The 25,089-nt window shown below is 52.6% G+C and overlaps 6 protein-coding genes across 6 annotated transcripts; 3 read left to right on the forward strand and 3 right to left on the reverse strand.

Moving 5' to 3' along the window:
* Positions 1–85: 85 nt before the first annotated feature.
* Positions 86–2,342, reverse strand: JN550_010347 (uncharacterized protein; the record flags this gene model as incomplete). The annotated part of the gene is made up of 7 exons (XM_049308592.1): positions 86–144; positions 243–337; positions 420–676; positions 733–1,108; positions 1,172–1,743; positions 1,791–1,948; positions 1,997–2,342. 7 exons carry the CDS (start codon positions 2,340–2,342, stop codon positions 86–88), a joined length of 1,863 nt encoding a protein of 620 aa, XP_049167627.1.
* Positions 2,343–2,984: 642 nt separating this feature from the next.
* On the forward strand, positions 2,985–5,379 carry JN550_010348 (uncharacterized protein; the record flags this gene model as incomplete). Its single annotated transcript, XM_049308593.1, has 12 exons — positions 2,985–3,173; positions 3,225–3,280; positions 3,337–3,440; positions 3,571–3,657; positions 3,712–3,929; positions 3,996–4,133; positions 4,191–4,226; positions 4,276–4,382; positions 4,437–4,556; positions 4,607–4,743; positions 4,798–4,977; positions 5,036–5,379. 12 exons carry the CDS (start codon positions 2,985–2,987, stop codon positions 5,377–5,379), a joined length of 1,716 nt encoding a protein of 571 aa, XP_049167628.1.
* Positions 5,380–5,426: 47 nt separating this feature from the next.
* Positions 5,427–6,767, reverse strand: JN550_010349 (uncharacterized protein; the record flags this gene model as incomplete). The annotated part of the gene is made up of 7 exons (XM_049308594.1): positions 5,427–5,576; positions 5,628–6,024; positions 6,077–6,218; positions 6,294–6,355; positions 6,418–6,450; positions 6,518–6,530; positions 6,578–6,767. The coding sequence occupies 7 exons, from the start codon at positions 6,765–6,767 to the stop codon at positions 5,427–5,429; spliced, it is 987 nt and encodes a 328-aa protein (XP_049167629.1).
* Positions 6,768–8,203: 1,436 nt separating this feature from the next.
* On the forward strand, positions 8,204–8,521 carry JN550_010350 (uncharacterized protein; the record flags this gene model as incomplete). Its single annotated transcript, XM_049308595.1, has 1 exon — positions 8,204–8,521. The coding sequence occupies one exon, from the start codon at positions 8,204–8,206 to the stop codon at positions 8,519–8,521; it is 318 nt and encodes a 105-aa protein (XP_049167630.1).
* Positions 8,522–9,031: 510 nt separating this feature from the next.
* JN550_010351 (uncharacterized protein) lies at positions 9,032–13,469 on the forward strand (the record flags this gene model as incomplete). Its single annotated transcript, XM_049308596.1, has 3 exons — positions 9,032–9,324; positions 9,452–12,797; positions 12,861–13,469. The coding sequence occupies 3 exons, from the start codon at positions 9,032–9,034 to the stop codon at positions 13,467–13,469; spliced, it is 4,248 nt and encodes a 1,415-aa protein (XP_049167631.1).
* A 3,344-nt stretch (positions 13,470–16,813) lies between these two features.
* On the reverse strand, positions 16,814–18,692 carry JN550_010352 (uncharacterized protein; the record flags this gene model as incomplete). The annotated part of the gene is made up of 2 exons (XM_049308597.1): positions 16,814–18,290; positions 18,346–18,692. 2 exons carry the CDS (start codon positions 18,690–18,692, stop codon positions 16,814–16,816), a joined length of 1,824 nt encoding a protein of 607 aa, XP_049167632.1.
* Positions 18,693–25,089: the final 6,397 nt, after the last annotated feature.

Raw genomic sequence — 25,089 nt, forward strand, 5'->3', positions numbered from 1 at the left:
TATCTTTGGCCTCTGTCAAGCCGTCAATTCTAATTAGCGTTGAATATCCCCGTTTACGGGATCGTAGAAGATAACGGAAGTCCGGTTACAAAACGACATGCGGTGCTGCTGAGGTGATGAACAGGCGGCTAAGTACGACCGGAGCTGTAAACACGTATCAGCCAGCACGCAAATACGTGCCGCGTCAGAGTTTTTGAAGTGATTTCCCCGGCCAAAACCCCTAACGAAGTGAATCAACCAACGGAGGTTAGTTTGTAGGATGCTGAAGCTCATATTGAATACCACTGCCGAAGGATCTAATGCTAGTTGTTGAACTTCAACATTATTCGAAATGGTGCTAGTTTATGTCAACAACTGCCCGTTCATGTTTATCTACAAATTGCGGGCCCTCAGCATCTAGAATGAATCCCATCTCACACCTATCGAAGACGATATTCTGACGCTTTTCGGCATAAAACACATCAAAACGGGGAGAAAGAGCCTCCTTCAAAGTCTCCACACTCCCGGCTGGATGCAACGCCTCCCATGGGCGAGTGCAAGTTCCAGCCTTGCAGGACTTCAGAACAAAGAGTAGAGAGTCTAAGCGAGCTACAACTCTTTCAAGAGGCACTCCAAGTAATTTGGTAGACGTGGTTTCTTCCTGGTCTAGGAGGTTTCTCATTTGGCCAGGATCGGTCTGGAAAGCTTAGTATTAGCTGTGTTGCACACATTTCAGACGTTGTCTTTACCAACCTTCAAATCATACAGTTCGTGATCGTTATTGCACCAAACTTGATAATGGAGATCATACGAACTGCTTATTACCCTCAGAGCTTTGTATGTGTTATTCCAATACAGCCTTTGCCAACCCTCGAACAATGTGCCTTCATTGGAAGCGAAGCCCCAATGTTCGACAGTCACATGCTCATGCCTGCTTTTAGTGGCTTGTTCTAGGCCATAACTGGTCAGAGGTATTGCCAGCCCGTCAAAGTCATCCCTAAGAGGTGCTCCAGCAATTTTTAATAAAGTCGGAGCGAAGTCAGTGTGTGTCGTGACAATATCCGTTACTGCATTCTTTGGGACGCCAGGTCCGCGGATTATCATGGGGATATTTATATCTTCCTCAAAACTGGAAGCACACATCAGTAATGCAGCAATACGACGGAGATATGAGACCCGAATCCATACTCACCTGCATTGTTTTGCCGGCTGAAGCCTATGCTGGCCAATGTGGTACCCGTTGTCGGTTGTGTAGATGATGTAAGTATTTTCGAGTATGCCATGTCTTTCCAAGCGTTTCACCAGTCCATCGACAAGATCATCAACGCTTTGAAGGGCTCTCAAGCGTTGCCGGTAGAAATGATCATTGTATTCGACATTCTCCTGACTTTGCTTTGGCAATTTTCTGATCCAGCTTGCCCCTGATGGCTGATTCGGGTTGAAGTTCTCAGTCCGAGGCACTTTGGCGTCATTGAACAACTTCGAATGCTTTTCTTCAGGAACAGGGACGCCAAATATTACATCCCGTATGTCGGTATGGTTCCCATCCACAAAACCAGGGGCCCAAATGTTTGCATGAGGCGCAACCGGGGCCACTCCTAGGAAGAATGGATTACCACTTTCGACCGCTTCGTCAAGAAGCCCCAAAGCCTTCTCCGTCAACACCTCTACGCTATGTCTTCCTTCGTAACTGACAGGTGGGTCTCTGTTTCTTTGATATGTGCTGTTCATATACCAATACGTGAATGGATCCAGCAGGAAGTCCTAGACAGAGTCAAACACAATGAAAGGAAGTGCCGGTGTACACCTACCGAGGAAGTCCATCCGGCTGCATGAGGCGAATTATAGTTGTTAACAGAGTGAGCATTGAATAATTTACCGGTATAGTAGGTATTGTACCCTGCTTCCTGCAGCCAAATTGGCAAATAATTGTTATTAAAGCCTTGGCTCAAGAACTTGGGATACCCTCCTGAGAAATCCGTTAGCACTATTTTGAAGTTTTGTGGCGGTTACATACCATATGGCGGGTTGACGTTAGTAACGTTTGTGTTGTGCGCTGCTTTACCGGTCCATAAAGTCACTCTGGATGGGCAGCACAAAGCGGTGGTACAAAAGTGACGGCTGAAGGAGGTTCCTTGATCAATCAGATGCCTCTGGACATGGTGCATGTAGTTCAAAGACTGCATGTGCAGGTCCTGATCATCCGTAAGCACGAAAATAATGTTAGGACGAGTCGCTGCCGGATGGGAGATCTGTAGCTGCGGACCAATGGGGAGCTGGTTCACAGGTTCAAGCGGCGCAATGCTGTCGGCGAGTGATAGAGTAAACGTTGCCAGAGGCAGCAGTTTGAGCGCAACCATCATCTTCTTGGCAGCAAGGTTCAATTCCGTTCAGTATGATGAGGCTGAAGAGGGCAACAAGATCCTGACGCTGAACACGCTGCGCTGACGAGCTACTTCCTCCGCCGGGGGTCAATTACCACATCGAGTAGCGAAACCGCTATCGCTATCTGGCGACGTTGGAAGGGAATGCCCCTGTCCAATTTCAGATTTGACAATTTGACTGTGGTATTGCGTGATCAGCAGCATTCCCCCCAAGGCTGAAAAGCTTGATAAAGGCTGTCGAATGTCATATCACCTTTGGGCCATCACGGGAACAATCTTGTGATATCCTTGGACGATGGGAGGGCATAACCACCAATTATCTGCTATGCGCGTCAATGTACGTGCCGTGGTTCGTTGATACCCCGCATCTGATGTTCTGAAAAGGGCAGTTGTTGAGTAGCCGGATCATTGGACCATTCTCTTGGGACTTCAATACATGCTGCATACATTATGATTGATGACCCGGATGTAACTGCGTGGAGCCCCAGTGGCGACCATAAGAACCTCTTGTTGATAAGCCATGGCTTCCGTTTGGAAACCCCAAAAGCTTTGTGGCCTAGGCAGAGCGCCGACGCTCCAATCAGCAGCACGTAGTCTACAGTAAATTCGCAACCGTCCACGATGGCGACGTGGGTTCCCGAGCAGATCGTAACGGAGAAACTGGTTTCCCAGGACGACCCTGAATACACAGCCGAAATCCAGGAGGCCCGCGAGCAGTCTTCTTTGCCTTTGGGAAAGCCCCTAGAGGAGAAGAAGTTCTGGTTCCAGCGAACCAAAAAGACCTACGACCCTTATTCTATTGCAACACTAGTGAGTTTCCATGAGATACTGGGTTGAAACGAGAGCTGATAGATTGATTAGCCAAGTGTCTTTGATGTTCCCGATGTTGCGCCCCAATATCAACCTCGCGATGACTGGTGGGTAATATGGATTATGCGTGCAAACATTCGAGAGAGAAGCTGAGCATTCAAAGGGAAAATCTCCATCGATTTGACCCCTCGGCACGGTGGACCTGGGAGGAGGAATTCAAAGTCATCAGGAAGATGGACTTTCGCATCATGTCGTGGTGTATGATTAGTGAGTAGGCTCCAGTGCCCCGGAATAGATGCGTTTTTCGAGGGGGAGATGTTTCACGCGCCCAGGCCACAGGATATAGCCATGGACCCAATAAGGGTTCGACAACTAGACTCGCTAACTTTGTTTCCAGTGTTTATGGCAATGGAGCTTGACCGAGCGAACCTGTCTCAGGCTTTGTCAGATACCTTTCTAGAGGACATGCACTTTGATACGAACGGTTGGCGAGCTCAGTCTTTTCCTCGGAAGAAGCAAAAAGTCTGACAAACAGCAGTTTACAATCTCGGAAATACCGTATTCGCAGTCTGCTTTCTATCCGGAGAATTCCCCTCCCAACTACTGAACAAGTGGCTGGGCCCGGATCGGTGGATCCCCACTCAGATCATTCTGTTCTCGGTCGTTTGCGCGTCGCAGTTCGCGCTGAACTCTCGAGCCTCGTTCCTTACATGCCGAGCATTTCTTGGATTTCTGCAAGGGGGCTTCATACCAGAGGTAAATTAGCGGCCAATTTGACAAAGCTAAAACAGTGGGGCGCTACTGACCAGTGCAACACTATAGGTCGTCCTTTATTTGTCCTACTGGTATAAACATCATGAGCTAACTCTCAGGCTTGGCTTTTTCTGGACGGGCATGTTCATTGCGGATATCCTGGCGGCCATCATCGCGTACGGCTTGCTTCATATGAAAGGGGTCCAGGTAAAGCTTCGCGTCGTGCCAGACCTTGATTTGGTTTCAAACTCACTTTAATCTTAGGGCTATGCTGGGTGGAGATGGCTCTTTCTGATCGAGGTATTGTCCAGGGAATATCTGGTTGCTTCCATTTGCTAACGGCGTGAAGGGACTTATCACGGGTAGTATTGGTGTCCTCTCCTACGCCGTGATGGCTCCAGGGCCAACCCAAACTGCAAGCTGGTTTCGCGGCAAGAAGGGCTGGTTCACGGAGCGGTATGTCGTGTGATTGTAGAAATGGCACTTTGGTTCATGACTGACATTGAGTAGCGAGGAGATCATTATGGTGAACCGAGTTATCAGAGACGACCCAGGAAAGGGCACCATGCACAATCGGCAACCGGTAGGATTGAAATTGATCTGGATGAGTCTCAAAGACGTCGATCTTTGGTGCGTAGACTGATGCCCATTCCCTCGCGGCTAATTGACATTGTGTATAGGCCCTTATACCTTATCGGTTTGACTTTCAATATCCCCACGCTAACGCCGACTCAATATCTGACACCGTCGCTCCGTGCACTGGGGTTCGGGACTTTCGAGACGAATCTCCTCACGATTCCTTACTTGGTTTTGAAGAGTAGGTGGTTTACCCTAGAAGCGGGCTTGAGGAACGCGCTCATGAATACTATAGTTGTTTTGATGCTGGGACTAGCCACTCTAGCTGAAGTGACTGGCCAGCTTGCCGCCTGTGCATCAATCCTCCAGTTCTGGTCTTTACCCTTCCTGATATATTTGCGTGTTGTTGATACGACCAAAGTGTCAAAGTGGTTGACGTGGGGGATGACGAGCTTACTGCTCGCTGCGCCGCTTGGTATATGACACTTAATTATTTCTAATGGGAGATGAATATGGCTGACCCTTCTTCACAGGACATCCAGTACAAGTGGGCTGGGTCTCGCGAAATGCGAATGCGGTCCGAACTCGAACCGTGGGTGCGGCGCTCTATAATATGTTCCTCCACGCAGGAGTTATCACATCCTCCAACATCTACCGAGCAGACGACGCGCCTTTGTACAGACGAGGCAACAGCATCTTGATTGGAATCGCATGTATGAACATCGTTCTATATGCCCTGGCCAAGCTGTACTATGTTCAGCGCAACAAGTCTAGAGATAACAAATGGCAAGGGTTGACCCCAGAGGAGAAGCTTGTGTATCTGTCTGAGAACAAGGAAATGGGCAACAAAAAACTTGACTTCAGGTTCGCTTCATAGAGACGTACAAAATATTAATATGTTGGATCTTGTTACTGAAAAGCCTCTCAACATATGGGGTGGTGGCTGTGGCGATAATCAAAAGCTACCAGCACGGCTTTGGTGTAGGCTAGGGCCGCGAATACGACCATTGTATGCATTATCTGATGGCTCGCGCCGACGATATCGAAGCGTCGAGGATACCAAGTCTCGGGAAACTATTTCATCTTAGCCATTCCCATGCAAGAGTGACAGGACTGAGAGCCTACCTTGAACGCGTACGCAACAACCCCTAGGCCATTGCAGAGCACCGTCAGCCAAATCCAACAGAGTCCTACCCTGGCGCTTTGCTCTTCCAAACCTGCCGCCAAGATACCATGGAGGATTGGGATAAGGAATGATGCAAGACCAACAGAGCCGAAGAGAAATGCGCGAACGTGACCCAGATGTGGTCCGCCAATTGACGGGTGGAATGTCGCGAGCATACAGCCACCCGCAAGGCTGGTAATGACCGCAATGTATAAGGCCTGCAGGTACATGCGGCAAGGGAATGTATAGAGAATCAGAGGAAACGTTGACGTGTAAATCAGGAGGAGGATGCCAGCATAGTCCAACTTGATGCCAAAATCGTAGGTCGTCTTGCTGTGGTGCATGAAAGTGTGAAAACTATTGGGCATCAGTCCATGGGCCGAAGTGATCAAGGAGCAGCGCAACTTACGTCGTGGATAAGACGAAGCATGTCCCCACGCCGAAGAAGTAAATGCTGCAGACGAAGAGATCAATTTTGTCGGCGGCTTCGTAACGAGACATGGCGTCCGTGTTGAAAACCGTGTGAGGCAGCGACGCGAAGATAAGCGCCCCTGCAGCGTGAGAGAAGATATTGACTGGCGTGTGTGAACAAGGCAACCGACATTCGAAAGCCAGAAAGGACTAACCAGTTTCATTATGCACATATGTCCAGCTTGCCAGACAGGCTACCAGTGTTTCTGGGTCGGGCCTAGCGCGGGATCAATACATTACTCTAGGAAGAATGGAAGATTCTTCGAGGGCTATACCTACCTGTATCCGGACTGGAGGTGCTCGCTGCCTTGCCTGTCCAGAGGCGCACTTGTAAGATGTCACATACTATTATACGCATCTGTTTGGCTTGTTGACTTACTGGCGCCAGGATGCTAGATACATGTCAGTCTCGGCAGCTTGACCAGAACTACAGACCTACATAATGCAGACCACTCCAGCAAAACTCGTGTCGTGGACCGCGTGTCGACGGAAACCGTGGCATCTCGGGTCGACAGCGAATTCGTCTCCCCGCTGGCTCCTTTACGACCACGGGCCATCCCCAAGAGGCCAACTGCAAAAGCCTGAAAGCTCGAAGACGTTGACGCCCTCGGCGCGGTGCTCATAACCATGGTGCCTAAAAGCACTAGAAATTTCCATCAATTCGCGTTGTCTAGAAACATCCTACCCGCAGGCCATAATGCCTGACTGATCACGTAGCTTATCGCAGAGCAAGCCGAGGAAGGTTATGACCAAAGACACCACCGCTGGAAATGACGCATTTTTCTCTTGCGACGCGACATTCTGTTGCATCTCGGCCCCTCATTGCCGGGAAGGGACGTAGACGAGCGCATTGATCTGCGGCAGGCGTATGGTCCGACATCGTCAAACCTGGCCCACCCAACCACGAATTGCAAAAGTAGATCCCGGTGGATCAGATGGCACAGGGACGCAATGGTGTGAATCTCTCGGGATGGCCACTTGATGATTTAAGCCCGTGTCAAAGAGGGGAGATTACGAACAGTGTAATTGGATGCTTGCCCGTTTTCCTCTCTGCGGCCGTCTCAGCGGTGCCCCGGTGCTAAGGCAGCCATTTACCAGGGAATGGCTCAGCATGTACTGTGAACGCCACCGCCGAGGTCTGAGTGCCGGAAGCATCCATGGCGCCGGCCATGCGGGGCTAGCAGAGTGATAGGCACCCGACTCTACCTACATAGATAACCGATGACCAGCGTGGTCTGCGTAGGCTGGTGCCATGTCGGTCTATATATGGAGGAGCCCTGTCAAGTAAACGAACGGCCCTCTTCGGTGTTGAAGTACGACTTGTGGGCGATGAGGAGGCTTGTGGCTACCGTACCGTAACGTAACTCAATCAAGGCGTGCTTATGGATACTGGTCATATGGTCATACAATCAGTGTCATCGTATATTCGACTGTTCAGCCGTGTTGTGCTCGTACACAGTAAGATGATCAGCGACTGCGGCGTGGGTCCTTCTCTGGACGTGACGGGCTCGAATTTGCTGCGCAGAACCTGCCTTTGCGGCTGTCAGATCAGTTGCGCGCGGCATTGTCCACAAAATAGACCAGATAGAAGCTTGTTGATGGGTGAATGGTAGCACAGCACTAACCTAATGAACAAGGCTCCTCGATGGACTAGGTATACAAAATCTCGAATATGCCCATTGCCCATTCGTCTATCGTGCGCAGTGAGAAGGGGCACCAAAAGCTTAATTGAGGCGGACAAAAATAACCCACCCAGCCAACGATGGGGAGGGGAGCAGTTCTTACGCTGACAGCGAGACCCTGCACAACGGCGGGCTTGGCACTTCGCCATCCCCTGCTCCACCAGACGAACAGAGTGCTCCAGCCCAGCAGGCAGCACCTTACGTAGCCGAGCCAGCTGAACGACCCCCGCAAAGGCACCTCCTCGAATTGGAACCGAACCATGGATAAGTTATTAGCACCTAACTTGCAGTAGAAACCGGTACCTAGGTGCCTAGGTACGGTAGGGTTTGGGTTGGCTGGGAACGAGACAGAGGGATTGTACTGTACCCTGGTAAAAACCACGATGGTGGACCCAGATCCTGATCCTGATCCTGATCCAGTCCCAGCCCCAGCCCCAGCCCCAGCTTCTCCTTCTCTGTCGCCAGAGAAGGCCCTTGTATGTTTCTTGCCTCGATACCTGCTCGCCTGCATCCAGGCTGCGAGCGTGGCCATCCGGGCTCGAATGATGGCGACATGGACACTACGCGACGCTATTGCCAGGCGTGGCGCTCTGGAGAAGTGGTCGTGCCTCGTCCGTTCCCCGTTCTCCTCCTCCCCCGCGCAGAGCTGCGAGCAGGTGCTGGCAGCCAGACTCGTGAGAGGTCCAGCGGGCGGAGCCTAGAACACGGTGTCCCACCGCATTGGGAGACGCTGGCCCTCGTCGACACATCCACAAATGACGCCGGCGCCTGAAGCTTAATTGCTGATCCCTGCCACCCCTGCCGTGGCGGAGGCATCTGGACACGCCCGAGTGACGGAAGAAGCACAGCTCGTAGATCGCCCGCCGGCTCGTCTCTGGCACATGGGCGCATGCAGCTGCTCAGCTACGCTACTGTGCCTCGAGAGACAGACACAGACTACTGTGCCTGCTTAGGCTGGAGCGCCAGCCGCAGCCTATGCTCCGCTGCATGCCAATACCCACGCCCACGCCCACGCCCACGCCCACGATGTCGGCCGTCTGTCTAGCTTGCTGCCCTCCCACTCTTTCGTGCCAGGCACCCTCTGAACTCTCGGTGGTTGCATGAACCTTCGTGCGTCTTCACTGTCTTGATGAATTGCGAGCCGCCATGCGTCGGCCCTCTCCACCCGTCCCGTAGCCAGACAGAATCCGGACCGCAGTTGCAACGCAACCATGGACCGCCGTCATGTTCCCGTGGCGTCCACGTCGTCACATGGCGGCAAGAGCAGAGCACACCATCTCGAACATGTACGGACCTCTTCGGGGGCATCCCGCTTCGTCCGCGGCCATAAGCAGCAGCCCAGCGTCAGTGTCACGAGTACCGACGAGCCGCGCTTCAACCTCGACAACTACCGTTCCTGGGCTCGACGCCAGAGGAAAAGAGCGCGGGAGAACACCTGGGCCCGGCTTGAGAATGCCTTCAACGCGTGCTATCAAAAATGGATCATCGAGAGGTTGTTGCGCCAGTATGTCTCCTCCCTCGCCCCCTAATTGCCTCGCTCCAGGCTAGATTCGAGTGGTCCAAGCCCAAGGCACTCGGCTTCACCTCTACGCAGTTATACAGCAGATGAACATGCCTGACATCCCTACTAGATACCCGTTGCCTCCCAGCAAGGACGGCCGCCACATTCCCCTGACATATGGCCACGTCCGAGAGACGCCATTGAAAGATGACCGGACCGGCAGTACAAAACCATTCTGCTCAAATTTCATTCGTTCGAGTCGATACACGGTGTGGAGTTTCCTCCCGAAACAGTTGTATTTCCAATTCAGCAAGCTGGCCAACTTCTATTTCTTGATCATTGCTATATTGCAGGCGATCCCCGGCCTCAGCACGACTGGGACTTATACGACCATTGCGACCCTCATACCCTTCATCGCCATCAGCATGGCCAAGGAAGGCTATGATGACTACAGAAGGTATCAGCTGGACAAGCGGGAGAACCGCAGTATGGTCTCGGTCCTCGATCCTAAACACACTGCGTCCGGCAAATTGAAAGGGAAGAAACGTCGGGAGAATGCCGATGTGGAGATGTCCATGGCTGAGCTGGATGACTTCAATTCCCCTGCCAACGTCTGGTCAAAGATGCAGTGGCAGGACCTGAGGGTTGGGGACATTGTCCGGCTGTACAGGGATGAAAGTCTGCCGGCCGACATTGTCCTACTACACGCCACCGGACCAGAAGGCGTCGCGTACATCGAGACAATGGCATTGGATGGAGAAACGAACCTCAAGAGCAAGCAAGCCTGCCCCTTGCTTGCGAAACGTTGCGATTCATTGGCAAAACTGAGAGCATGTAATGCCCAGGTTGTCTCGGAGGATCCAAACATCGACCTGTACAGCTACGAGGGGCGAGTGACCGTCGACAACGAGACCATGCCCCTGACGCTCAACGAGGTGGTCTATCGGGGATCCATACTGCGCAATACTACGCACGCAACAGGTCTGGTTATCAACACAGGTGAGGAGTGCAAGATTCGCATGAATGCAAACAAGGAAATCCGCGCCAAGATGCCCGCCATGCAGCGCAAGATAAACCACATTGTACTTTTCCTGGTCGCCTTCGTTGCCTTCCTCGCTGTTGGCATGACCACTGCGAATGAAGTATGGAAATCCCGTTACCTGCACAAGGGCTGGTATCTGAAAGCAGTCTCGGTGAAGGAGATTCTCATTGGATACATCATCATGTTCAACACCCTCATCCCTTTATCTTTGATTGTCAGTCTCGAGATCATCAAACTGGGCCAGCTTTTTCTTCTCCAAGACGTGGAGATGTACGATGCCGAATCCAATACACCCATGGTTGCGAATACCACGACCATCCTGGAAAACCTCGGTCAAGTGAGCTACGTGTTTTCAGACAAGACAGGTACCTTGACAGAAAACAAGATGCGGTTCCGCAAACTGAGCGTAGCCGGAACCGCTTGGCTACATGACATGGACGTTAAACGAGACGATCTAGAACGAGAAAGACGTCTGCAGTTGATCAAGGGCAAAGGCAAGTCAAACAATGTCACTTCAACCATGTCTGTAGAGAGTGCATCTACCGAGCCGATCAAGACTCCTCTCATCAACCACGCCAAAAGCTTCGTGACGAAACAGATTAGCACAACTTGGACTTCAACTGGTCGGCCATCCCACGCTCAGCCGGAGTTGAATACCGAGAAACTGTTGCTTTACGTCTATCAGAAGCCAGACACCGCCTTCTCAAAGAAGGCGAAGCAGTTTCTTCTCTGCGTAGCGCTCTGCCACACGTGCTTGCCAGAGACCAAGGCAGACGGAACTGTGGAATTCCAAGCCGCGTCTCCCGACGAACTTGCCTTGGTAAAGGCAGCACAAGACCTAGGTTACTTGCTTGTCGATCGCGCAACGCAATCAGTTACACTTCAGGTGAAAGGTCCGGAGAGCGGTCTTGATCTGAATGAAACATACGAGGTTTTGGATGTGGTCGAGTTCAGCAGTAAGCGGAAGCGAATGTCCATCGTAATCCGCATGCCGGATGGTAGGATATGCGTCTTCTGCAAAGGGGCCGATAGCATGATCCTTCCGCGTCTGAAATTGGCACACCTGGCTATGCAGAAGGCATCAGACATCAGTCGCAAGGCCACTCTCAGGAAGAGTGTGGAGGCAACACGGGCCCTCCACCGAAGGAGCATGCAAGCGCAGCACAGTCTCGACATTGTCCGTGCTGCATCATCCAAGCAGCACGGTTTCCGGGGAGTGAATGCGCCCACTCGGTCGTCCGTTGTCAGTGACGCAGTCGACTCTTGGTTAGACCACCGTGAGCACGATGACTTGGATGAGCCTGGCCACGAGGAGGTATACCAAAGCCCAATGGTCATGTCTCCTGCATCCTTTGGCCATGACCATGAGCTTGACGGCATGATAGACGAATCGCTCGCGTCTAATGATGGTGCCATTTTCGAACGTTGCTTTCAACACATTGACGACTTCGCGTCAGAAGGCCTGCGAACTCTCCTTTTCGCTTACCGTTATATGGAAGACAAAGAGTATGCGTCCTGGAGGAAGACGTATCAAGAGGCAACGACGTGTCTCGTTGACAGGCAACAGCGCATCGAGGAGGCTGGGGAGTTGATAGAAAGAGATTTTGATCTTGCCGGCGCCACTGCAATCGAGGACAAGTTGCAGGCCGGAGTGCCAGAAACGATTGACAAATTGCGCAGAGCGAGTATCAAGGTGTGGATGCTCACAGGCGACAAACGTGAGACTGCTATCAATATTGCGCACTCTGCAAGGATATGCAAGCCGTTTTCTGAACTGTATGTTTTGGATGCACTCAAGGGAGAGCTACAAGAAAGTATGGTGTCAACATTGATCGAGATCGGTCGTGGGATGGTCGCCCATTCAGTCGTCGTGGTAGACGGCCACACGCTGAGCATCATAGAGGAGGACGAAACCTTGAAGGCCATCTTCTTCGACCTGGTTGTGCGAGCAGATTCGGTCATCTGCTGCCGGGCTTCACCTTCGCAAAAGGCCAACCTGGTCAAGTGCATTCGAGATACAGTTCCGTCGTCACTCACGCTTGCAATTGGTGACGGTGCCAATGATATCGCGATGATCCAGGCATCACATGTGGGCATCGGCATCTCCGGTCGCGAAGGCCTCCAAGCAGCCCGGATATCCGATTACTCGATAGCTCAATTCAGGTTTCTGCAACGTCTGTTATTCGTACACGGCAGATGGAACTACCTTCGGACCGGCAAATACGTCTTGGCGACATTCTGGAAAGAGATGGTCTTCTACATGGCACAAGCCCAATTCCAGCGGTGGAATGGTTGGACTGGCACATCGCTATTTGAGAGCGCCAGTCTGGCTGTGTTCAACACCCTGTTTACCTCCTTATGTGTGATCCTCCCAGGCATTTTCGAAAAGGATCTCGATGCCGCGACCCTCCTTGCTGTTCCGGAGCTATACACAGTAAGTCGAACATGGTCCACGACTAACCGCCTGATGAGGTGACGCGCTAATGTCTTTCCGCAGTATGGCCAACGGAATGAAGCTTTCAACTACAAGAAGTACATCGCCTGGAATGTGATGGCAATCATTGAAAGCATCATCATCTACACGATTGTCCACTGCCTCTACGGCGACTCGTCACATGACCTATTCGCCTTTGGACAACTCGTCTTCACCGTCGTGGTAATATTTATCAACACTAAACTGTTCGTGCTTGAAATGCACCACAAGACGACTGTTACGCTCATAGGTTGGCTACTCATGGTTGGCGGCTGGTTCGTGTGGAATCTCTTCATCTCGGGATCAGGTGTGATGAAGCATACTGCAGGGCCGTATCCCGTAAAGGACAATTTCACCCATGGCTTCGGACGCCACGCGCTGTGGTGGGTCACTGGGTTCCTTGCCCTCGCAGCTGTCGTGGTATTCGAGTTATGCGTCACGGCCCTGAGGAGGGTTTATTTCCCTAAGGATCAGGACCTATGGCAGGAGATAGAGCACCTTGGCGCAGGCAAGGTTTTGGAAGAGCATGCGGCAACCGGTGACGTAGAGAGAGGAGGCGCTGCCCAAGCTCAAGCTGGCGAGGGCGTTAAGCTGGGGAAAATCGATAGTGGAGGGACGGTAGCATCCGCCTGAGGAACTGCATATGAAAGGCGCACATATACCATCAATAGCGAATCTGATTTTGAATTATTGGACTTTGTGCCCCTCATGGGCGCGTTTACAACCCTGCTGTTGACCATCACTCTTTGGAAAGTCCTTGGCGATCTGATGACGGCGCCTTCTTTTGTGTTTCTACCTGGAGGTAATTCGACCTTTACTCAGCGAGTTCCTTAGGTAGGTACTTCTAATACAACGTCCCAGGACGCTGGTTTCTGCCCAAGTGCAGTGACTTTCGGTGTCTGAAGGTTCTCAATTACCAGCTTGTGAATTCTACCTGTGCAGGTGTGTGAACGTTCATACGCAGACCTCGAAGGTGGTGGGCTTACGCTAGGTGGAATGCTTCAAAAGGAGCAAACGGTGGGTGCCAGGCACTGATCAAATGGCCATTTGGAACAAGGGAAGAATGCGAATGAAAGCGATACCTCCTATGTGCTGCGATTTTCCATACTACTGACCCAAGCTCAACTCATCCTCTCCCCCGGCTCGCCTCACTTCTCTCCTTTCCAATTTCTCTCACAAATCACTGCCATCGATTGCCTCCCTAATCACGCGTACTTCTTATTTCCTCCACAGACCGCGTCGTAGGTCTAGTCGGCACCGAAGACGGAGCTCATGACGCGTTGAGCAACCCCGTAGGCTGGGCGAGGACCGACCCGCCCCCTGGTCCCCCGGAAACCGTCTGCCTCATCCACTTCATTCCCACCTGGGTGCCAAATCACCTAGCGTAAAAAAAATTGTCCATCGCCTGGGGCTGCGATGTGCTTTGGTGGTTCGGGACCAGGCAGGAGAGTCAGTTCACGACATGTTTCTCGAAGCTCAGCTCGCCGTCGTCGTTTCTTAGCCCTAGACTTGCATATCACAGCGTGCCGTACCGGACTCTCCTTCGCGGGGGGGACGTGGCAGCGTGCCCGGGGTTGATGAGTAGCGAGGATGGTTCCACGGAGAGATTCTTCTTTCGACGGCAGTCAAATAGGAGCGAGGCCTACCCTAGAACCGGTCAGGCGGCTTCCTCCAGTCCCCATAATTCCAACAACGGCGTTGTCTCACAGTCGTCCGCCCCGCAGAAAGGAAACTTGAGAGGTTCGTGGTCGCCAATTTGACGTGAGTGAGCTCGACGACTGGCCTTGTGGTTGGTTCGTGCCAACAGCCATTGCAACTGCCAGGGCACAACCTGAGAGGCACCATAAGGCGTCCGAAGGCGGGCAGGGCTGCCACTGATTGCCACTGTCCGAGGTAGGACCCCATGGTACGGTGGCATCGGCGGGAAGGTGGAGTCACGCCTGGGCGAACGCTCCGTGCGACTCGCGTATGTCGGTAGGACAACGGCGCGTTGAGAGTGTTCCTACCTCCTACTATCTTCGGGGATCACTGGGCTGTTGCCGATCCTCTTGGTTGTGCTTCACCATACTGCCAAGCCTTGGTCTGAGAAGGAACAAAGTCGGCAGCTCTCCGCAAGTTTAGGTCAGCCGTTGCTCTGCTTTGCATATACCATCTCTCGGGTTAAGTTGTTGGTGCAGTCAGGGCTGAGCGTGAATCCACATGTGGTCTCCGGACTCTAGTGTAAGATGGGCCTCAGTAACAGCTGTCTGATCAGTGAAGCAATCGAATCAATTGGGTGGCTACCAAGTGGTCATTTGCGTAGGACGTGAATTACTATTTCAAGAGGGCTGTGATGAGTATACTCCCCCGTTGTTGAATCTCCCCGCATCCTCTGCGATATGGAAGGATATTCATGTTCCATTCGGCCTCACGATTGGACCATTGCTCTTAGCTTCGAAAGACTTCGAGACAATGCAGCGGAATATCTGAGACCTCTCCCCTTTTATTTTATTCTACTTTTGTTATTTTGTTTCATAATAGAAGTATGAGAGGGGCTGGGGGAAGGGGGGTAACTTTCGAATCCGACACGGAAGATACCCTTTACTCTCGCTTTCGTTATGTTGGGGCCGAAACTCGCCAACATATCTACAGTCTATCCAAAAAACCACTCCCACAATTGCCTTACAAACTTTCCAATCCTGAAACTCGCTAAAAACGCGCTGTCACTCGTAATAAGATGCATATCAGTGTTCTCCTCGGGTCATTAAAAGACATATTACAGGATGTCAACCGTGGCTGCGTTTGCCTCAATAGGCCACGACGTCGTGGTCTTCAAGGTAGCAAAAGTAAACCATATAGACCATGAAAACGCTGTAAAGAGGAGTATTTAAAGATAAAATCACAATGTCCTTGATTTATAAACCCTTTACGACGACAAGGTGCGGATTACACGAGGTTGACGTGCATTCTTACTCTATAACAGCTTAACATGTGAAATATTCCGACGCATTGAACAGGGCACTGTAATGCAAAAGCAAACGGATGTAATCAGCCGAGGTGAAATCATTTTATTGCCCCTATTATAACCCTCGCCGTGAAGTCGTGATAAGGAAAACACAGCTGCCCAGGAACCTCTTCAACGACAGGATTCAGCAACGGCTGGGTGTCCATCCCGGCTAACCACAGGACTCGAAACCTGGCGCTTCCGCGGCTTTCGCCAACAAGAATTTGATTGGCCATGATTGAGTCTCGTAAGTCTGCCGCCTATCAGTTGACCACACTTCCCTGAACACTGGGAGGGCCCCTATTGCCCAACCAGAACCATCCGCATTCAGCGGAACAGTTATTCAGAGGGACCAGCTCCAGTGGTAAGACAAGCCCCCCGGCAACACCCACTAAAGATTATTAAACCAGAAAACCCAAGCCTCCTGGGCTTTCACCAGATTCATCTATTTTGTTTCGCCCTGCAGCCGGGAAAAAGCTTCGCCTTGTTTCATGATGCGAGAGAAAAACGATTGAAGTCGAGAGTTGCAAAAACAGATTCGGAGATCGCAGGAGAAAGAACGCGAATAGATCACGGTATTATCGCATAATGGTGCAAGTAGTCAAAGACCGCCTTTAGTAGGGAACTGCGAAAACAGCCCCAGACAGGGTAGAGTAACGATGGGCTAAAGCAAGTATACGGATCGCTGTGCCAGACGCAATGTCGAATGCCAGGAGGTATCGTCATGCAAAGTTCCGTGGCTGATGGAGTCGATGAAGGTGGCAAGAACAGAAACGAGTTCGCGTGCCGGAGAGCGGTTCGGAGGTATATGTTGAGTATCCGAGAGCAAGGGAAAGAAAGAGGGAGAGAGACATGGAGAAATGCCACCATAAATCCAAGTGGTATATTGTCCCAGAACGCCGATCAAGGTGAACATCAAATGGTATCGCAGCCAAAACCAAGTACGTATATACGACATGAGCAAGTCGGGGAACGCCCTCAAAGACATCCCACATCACTGTTGATGAGGCATGTTCTCGGGCGTGCTGACATGGTCCATATTATCGAACTGGACTAGTTGGTTCATGTCCAAATCGCCTTGATTCGACTCGACAAAGGCTGGAGAGTGGGGGTGCATCGGCAGGTTGATTGTGTGCTTCGAATACATCTCATTCAGGCTGTGACCATCGTCTGAGATGGCAGAGTCGCCGACAGGGTAGATGTCGGCGGAGGCACTACGCATCAACCCCATCGGGGGAGACTGCTCCACGATAGCAGGGTCGCCATGGGAGAATGGAAGTGGCGACACGGATTGGGGAATCATGCTCGCGGGCTGCATCATGGGAGACAGAAAGGTGCTGCTGTAGGGCGTGTTGTAGCTTGAAGCAGGTAGCGGCGTGTTCTCTGGGGCCTGCGAGAAGTAGTTCGAGCTGTTGGAATACTCTGAAGGGGCACTGGTCGCAGCAGACAAGGGGTATGGCCGTAGATCCATGCCGTAGCCTGCTTGGGTATCGATACGTAGACCAGGTCCGACGGGGCTAAGCTGATGAGGATGCTGAGGCACTGGAGCAAAGACATTTGGGCTGTGCGGGTGTGGCTGGGCTTCACCAGGGTGCTGGATATAAAACGACGGCATCGGGCTCTGGAACAGGGAGAAGTCGACAGGCGCGGGAACTGATCTGCTGCGCTGTCGCTTGTGCCCGGGGCCTCGCATGCCAGGGTGAACCGGGCTGATACCCCACTGTGACTCTTGATACATGCCAACATGGGGCTGCCCGAAGTTGGGCTGCGACGAAGGGCGTCCCGTCGGCGACACGGGCGCCGAGACCGATAACGCGTGATGCTGGTCCATGAAGGGGTTGGGGTTGTGACGGTTCATGAAAGACTCGAGCGAGACCAACTTGGCCAACTGACCACTAAGGACCTTGGGGTTTCCACCGAGGTGGTGCACGAAGCAATGGGTAGCCTGCTGGTCCTCGGTGAAGTCTCCGCACTGGAAAAAGCCGTTTGAGTTCGGGGACGAGTCCATGAAGAAGTTGGGAGGGCGGTTCAACTCGATGACGATGCCGCCCGGCTTGCTGGCGTCGCCCTCCGGATTGTCCAGGTATATGTTCTTAATGGCGCTGAAATGGTACTCGATCTTGTATCCCGCCTGATCGTTGTTGATATAGTAAGTCATGGTGCATTTCTCGGGCGAGTAAAAAATGATGAGGTCCATGGTGTTCTGTCCAACACGCGTCCACTTGCCGACGGTCAAGGAACGGCAGGTCAAGTGGTGAATGAGCACCTTGCCCTGTCCACCTTGCTCTCCTCCCAGCATCATTGAGGTTCCGTACGGTACGAGACCAGTCCGGCCCAGGAAGGTTCCCCCAAGCCCCTTGCCGGATTCCATGGCCTGCATGGCAAGGTATGCCCTCATGGATTCAGGGATGGAGTCAATGTCCTCGCCCGTCTCCAGGCTCTTCTTGGCCAGCAACTTAATCTTTGCACGTCTGTGGCGGGTCAGTCGGTGTGTCGAGGAAGGACGCTGGATGGCAGACTACTTACCGGTTCTGAAACCAGATCTGCACAGACCTTTCGGTCATGTTGATCTCTTCCGCAATTCTCTCCCGCACATTGGCTGTAGGGGTTGGGTTCTTGTTGAACTCCATCTCCAAGGTTGTAAGTTGGTCTTGGGTCGCGCGCTGTCGCTTCTGATTCTTCTGCTGCTGAGTGAGCGTGCTCTTCCGGGGAGGTCTCCGGGACTGGTTTGACTGAGGCTTCGAGCCGGACGAAGAGGAAGGCGAAGGTGACTGGCTATCCTTCATGGCGCTTGATCCGTCGGGTGTAGACATGATGTCTAATGGCTGCATCGAGTCTGCGGCAGTTGGGGCCGTGGAACTCGATGGCTCCATTTTGATCGCGTCCATGACTAGAAATATTGTTACTCTTGAGGAATATTTCTAGGGTGCTGTTACGCGATTCGCGACGTAGTTTCGAGGCAATGAGAGTGCCACGACCGCGTCGAAATGTGACAAATGTTGCTAGCGGCGAATTGTCGGGTTCGCAGCCGTAGTTGGCCCTATTGAGCGAAGGGAAGGTATTGAAAGTGTCGCAGATAGTTAGTTGTTCAAAGGAGAGTTGTCCAGATCCAGACCCTGTGTGTGTGGATGAGGAGGTATGTTGTACTTTGGTGCCGTGGCGTGAATGATAGCAAGTAGGTAGGTAGGGACCGTAGTAGATATTGAAGCCGAAGGAATGAAATGGACCCGGAAGGAGTGACGGTGTCCGTAGTGGCTCGAATGTCAAAAAGAGAGCGTGTGGGTGAACGAAAAGGAAAGACGGGGAGAGAGGAAAAGGGGAGAGGAATTATCGATTAACGATAACACCAACGACGAGGGAGACGATGGAGGATGGGATTGGGATGGTAGAGGGAAAAAGGGAAGAGGAGGGAGAAGAAGGGGTGCGGCACACACTAAAAAAAAACCCGAGCGGGCCACTGGCTGGGTGGAAGGGTGGTGTTCCTGGATTTGTGTGCGGAAGGTGTCTTCTGGCAGACTAGGGGGGGACCCCAACCGGCCATGCTCACGATGGAGCGCTCACTGGTGGAGAGCGAGCTGCGGTGCAGGGTGTTGATTCGGGTTGGCTGCCACACACCGTCTCTTCTGCCTTGTCATGCCATGCCATGCCATGCCTTCTGGTCCTGCTTACCACAGTGGGCTTGGGTGATGCAGCCGCCTGCAGATCGTGACTGTGCAGACATGAATAGCCCCAGGACCAGCACAGTCTGGCACCGCCCGGCGGGTTGACCAGACGCAGCGCGGTACAAGCGGTACAGGCCGGCATCACACCTCACACCTCACACTCTCATGCACACGCGCGCAAAGCCTAGAGACTGGTCGACTTGGTCCGTACATTGCAGTCAGTCTCCTGGCGCCTTTCCTGGGTGGCCAAAACGCCCTCGACCCCAAACAGAGTGTAGCACGTTGCCGTTCTGGGCGCAGCGGTTTCGCAAGTGTTCTTCGCGCGCTTCTGTGGATTGGATCGCTGGCCGCGGGTGCGACCATAGAGAGACCAGTCAGACAGGCAGACCCATCGGTCGAGCCAGTGAAACTGGCGGCAGTCGGGATCTACGACGCAGTACCTGGGTAGTACTCAGGCTTGGCAGCTCGGGGTTGACTCTCCACACGAATGGAGCGGCGGAATCTGCAGAGATCCAGACAGCAGTTTCGACTCGGGGTTAGCTGTCAGAAGTCTCTGGCATGTAATCGACTCGCGCTGGTGCGCAAGGATGTTGGTGCCGTGACCCCTGGGCCTTGCCCACCTTTGGAAGTCGAGACAGTACAAGGCGGGTCGTATTGGCACTGGGGACTCCGAGCTTGTCATGATGCGCAGCTGACTTTTTGGATGGTTGGATGGGACCACGAACTACCCACTCCAAGCCCACTCTCTTGACAGTGTCCGGCTAAGGAGCCCTGGCAGGTCGGTTTGGGATACTCCAAAACAGAATGCGGCCGAGCACCAGCAAGACCAGTTTCGAGAGCCTCAAGTTGTCTATTGACCACGGTCCACATGGATCGCCTTGCGTCGGTGCATCGCCGCTCACCAGAGCCTCAAACCCGACCTCTTGATTCAACATCCGCCATCTTGGTTGCTTCATTGGCAGATTGTGCCCCGCGGTGTGTCGACAGTCCAGGACGTGCTTGATTCCATACTGATCTCAGACACATGGGGACGCGCCTTGGATGTTTGCTGAAGACCTCTCAGACCTCTTTAGCTTGATTGGGTCTAGCTAGGGCCCTCTCGTGGCCGTTGGTCACTATGTAGTGGTTCACCACATTCAAGCCGAGACACCCACTGTCAAACACACGACCACTATCGCCCAGCAGATCTGGCGATCCGCCGCCAGGCATTGCTTGATTTGGTCATCTCACAGCTGCATCTCATGGTCACAAGCGGCCTGTGGCCCTGTGGACTCCAGAAAACCGAGAAGATGACGTGCGGATGATTCCGATTGAAGCATGAGCTGCCCTGGCTGCTACTCCGGTACTGTCGATTACGCAACAAGGGTCAGGCCTGACCAGGGTTGCTTAGTTGTTTGTGAAGCCTTGCCCAGATCCGCCCAACAGCCAGCCTGGTACCCCTCCACGGATCGCCGCGGCTGTGAGGTGAGTCTGTGAGCCTGGCTGGGGCTGTCCGGCTTCCTGCACAAACACAAGACACTGGTTAGCTGTGCTGACTCGCTTTCCGGTCCCTTGGCCAACCGTAGCTATAATCCAACCAGCGCCCATTCAGAGACTCGGCTCAGAGCTCACAAAGGGACTCGAGGCTGGCAGCGATTCCTCTGGCTGCCAGAAGAAGGTGTATTTTCATGAGAATCAACGTTGCAGCCGGCGCGATGCATCGCTAGCCACGTAGGCCACGCTGTCCGGCGGTGGGGTGAAGGTTTGGATTGGCGCGTGTTCTGGAACCAATGAGGAAAGCAGGGGCCGTTGAATGGCCCACGCCCATTCCGCGACTAAGTGACTGCATGAATCAGCAGAAGTACATAGTAGGAGAAAAGGGGGCTTTACTCCCCGCGAGCACAAGGCTAGGATCCCTCCTTCGTTCCTTGCCTCGCATGGCCATGCTGCCCCGAGGGACCGGACTTGTAGCTCTGGCTCACAGGGAGGGCAAAATTGCATTGATGTCTTCATAGTTGACGACTCTTCCGGCCACACAGGGAACTACCAAGTGCCATCGAGGCGCCAACGCACGCTTGAAAGAAAAGCGCGCTCGTGAAACCTCGTGTCGGACAGTCTCGGAGCTGTCGGGTCAGCGTGGCCTGGTCACTGAGCAGACCGATCGCGCCTGGCCGGGGCAGCACTGGCGGGCTCTGTCTGCGCTCAATGAGGTATTCACACCGCGATGGACAAATAGCCCCGCAATCGAGGAAAACGACCCATCGCGTCTTGCCCGTTTAGTGACTGATCCCTACCTCCTTTTCCACTGCAGGGGCCTCATCGAGACAGCATCCACGTCCACCTAGGCCACGAACCGGCCAATCGCTCGACGGATCAGCCAGAATCCCTGTTCAAGCCAGACGGCTTTCCGCTCACGTTACCCTCCCTCTGCCATCCTCCTGGTCCCACTCCACTTCCTGCCCTCTGCTGCGTTCTGGATTGGACGAGGTGCGCCTGATCATGTCGTCCCTGTTGGCCAGGGCCACACGGACCTGCATCAGTCTTCGTTCCTGCAGTAGCTCACAAGTTAGTTCCATTCGCGCGCGACTCCATGCTGCAAGGTCCACGCACTGTGCCCACCGAACGCGCATTCGGTCAATGCCATCGACTTAAAAGTAACTAGGTAGTATGGTAGTTATGTGTACGGAGCCCTGGGAGTAGTCAAGTACCTATTCGGGGTAGTCGTACAGAGAACATCGCCCTCCACAGACTCTCAAAGCACTACCATGGGGCCAAACAGCTGCGCTTGCATCATTGTACAACCGGAATGGGCTCTTCTAAGTCAGGGGCACCTCGCGCCTATTGAACTACTGCGTTCAATGGATTAGAGCATCAGTCAGCGGTTACTGCCTGCAGAGATGCGCTTGAAGGCGGGAGAGTACTATGGATTCGCGTGGACTGTCAAGCCAGGTTGTCGAGACCAAGGGCAACGAGGAGGACTCGAAACGTCCCACGATCTTATCTCCTGGCCCTGGGCGTCTTCGCCGATTCGTTGCCCAAAAATATGCATCTCGCATGACGAAACTATCGCTGGTTGTCACAAAGGCTGGTTGCCCCACTGCCTAGTGCAGTTTGAATCTTCAGATTTTAGGACTTGAGCACGTTTTGGGCTTCTTGGCCGCAGTCAGTTCGAACTTTGATCCATGCTGCCTGTCCAAATGTTGTTTTTGACAACTCAACCGTGAACCAGACGGTCGTCAACACATTCACATCCTCTATGAGTCTGAGCAGATGTCTACGCTTCAGATGGCTACATGCCAATCCGTTTCTTCCCCTGTGCGCATTTGCCCGCAGCCCTTGACTCCAACCGGCAGACTTGCCGAAACCACGGAGCAAGTGGTACTACGCAGGGATCCCTGACTTGGTTGGTCAACAAGATCGTGCTGAACCCTGAGATGTACGTATGTACAGTTATATCGAGATTCTCAAGACACAAAGTTGAGAGTGTGTACCTACGTATATAGTCTCAACGGACCACGCCTAGAAAGCAGCCTAACTAAGTCGGCGGCAGAGAATCGGCTCTGCCACAATACGACCAGCTTTCGTCTGATATTTTCGCCTTGATCGTTTCCGCTTCAGCCGCATAAAGGGGTCATGATGCTAGGTACCAGTATAGTCCAATCAACTAACAGTGGGAGCCTGATGCATGACTTGTACGGCTGAGCGCTGCCAAACCTAGTTACACCGTAAATACAGAGTCCTATGGTACAACGTCTAAGGCAGTCAGCTGGTGCTCACTTTCAGGTGCACTGCAGACGACCGATCATGGCAAACGGTAGGGTGAAGCCAATTTAGCTGCCCACCAATTCCTCACTGCATGAATTCTTAGAGGCTGGCTCCACGTAGCCAATGACCACCGGCTGTCCTTGGCCATCCTTGTGTACGTGCATGAACGATCGCCCCCAGGTTGGTGTGTATGCTAAGGTATTACTGGTTCAATGGTCCTCTGCCTCTAGGGCGCATTTTGAGTCTGGAATTCAGTCCAAGCAGCTATGAGCGCTGCAAAGTAGACATGTGGCACAGGAATTAATGCAAGTAATTTGGGAAACACTCAACAGATCAATACCGCGATATAATGCTTACACTACCTTCAGCCACTCCTGAATTTCAGCCGGGCAACAAAGCTGTGTCCTGGACAAGAACCAGCCTTCTAGAAGAATGTCGAGGCCCACCCCGTTAGCTGGAAAAAACTAGGGTGGATGGAAGGAAGTTTCTAGCGTCATCCGAACAGACGCTCTTCATTGGCATTCTCAAGTTATGATTCAATCTTTTGGGGCATCCAGTGCCGTGGTTCCTGAAACGTGATCATACAGTGACACTGGAGTCGGGCCATTCCCTTTCGATGAGCATCCATATCTCAAAGCCCCAACCCCAGATTTGCCTGACCCGACCTCCCCCTATACTAGCGAATGCCAGACTAGAGTTGCATCGCATAGCAGTCCGCGCACCCACTCTTGTTATCTGGAACAAAAGGATGGCGTGTCACCCGCGCTGCCACAGATCTGCACCAGCATGTTCGTCTGAAGTCTCGACTGGCGCGTTTTCCACCCCTTGCAATGGCCCGCTTCAGACTGAACAAAAAGCAGTGTGAGCAAAAGGAAAGAAAGGAACAGAAGAGTCGCGTACCCCTGTCCGCTGCTGCCGCCGTTTGGGGCTTTGCGCTGCACCCAGACAGACGATTAACCCGCGCGACCCAGAAAATCCAGCGCGGCTGTGCAATATGCAACCCCCATTTTTAGTACGCGGCCGGCCGGGCGGGATGCCACCGCTGCTTCTGCCGTCTCCTGTCGAGAGCAAATGACGAGCACAGTGCTCCTTCGCGCATGAAGGATGGGCGAAAATACTCCGAAAGATCTGACAATACGACCGTGGAGCCGAGGGCTGGGATCGATGCTAGAATCTGGCCTGTCAGACTTGGAAGACACATTAGCGAAGACTGTCGATGTTCGGCTGTGATGACCTCGTGAGGCGAGTCTGAGACGGTGCCTGGCCTGCTAACGCGAAAGTAAGTCATGTCATTTGGGTGTGATGCGGAGCGACTTGCTTTTCTACGATATTGCCTCTATTCAGATCACTATTCTGGCCTGCATGATGGCATCTTCCCATTGTGAGGGGGTACCAATGGTGTAGCTGCCTGAACCTTGCTTGTCTCTCCTCGTCCTATGTATATGTATATAATAATTTGGGGTGTGGTCAAGAACCTCGCAGAAGATGGAGATAGCAATACCCATGGACTGTTCAGCGTTATCCAGAGATAGCTCATCAGTGCTTCACTGCATTATACCTGTATTTGGGGGGCTGATAACAGCGCATCCCTTCATTTCGTTATTTCTACCAGCAGTAGTTCAAAGTGCCAGTCATAGGACATGCATACTGTGCTCATCTGGATCCTAAGCCCATGAGTTGTCATGTTACATGCAGAGGAGATTTAATCTAATTCTGAAAGTTGAATAGGCGTTGCAGCCATCCAACTTACATGTTTACTTTTTCCGTTTCAAGCCGTTCTGCTCTAAAAGGCTGACTCAACCCGAAAGAAAAAGCATATGGTGGACTGGGAACCAGGGCGTAGGCTTCAGTGAGAAGACTGCAT

This window comes from Neoarthrinium moseri, assembly GCF_022829205.1.
Source record: "Neoarthrinium moseri strain CBS 164.80 chromosome Unknown scaffold53_Wmoseri_CBS_16480, whole genome shotgun sequence".
In the NCBI taxonomy this organism is placed as follows: domain Eukaryota; kingdom Fungi; phylum Ascomycota; class Sordariomycetes; order Amphisphaeriales; family Apiosporaceae; genus Neoarthrinium; species Neoarthrinium moseri.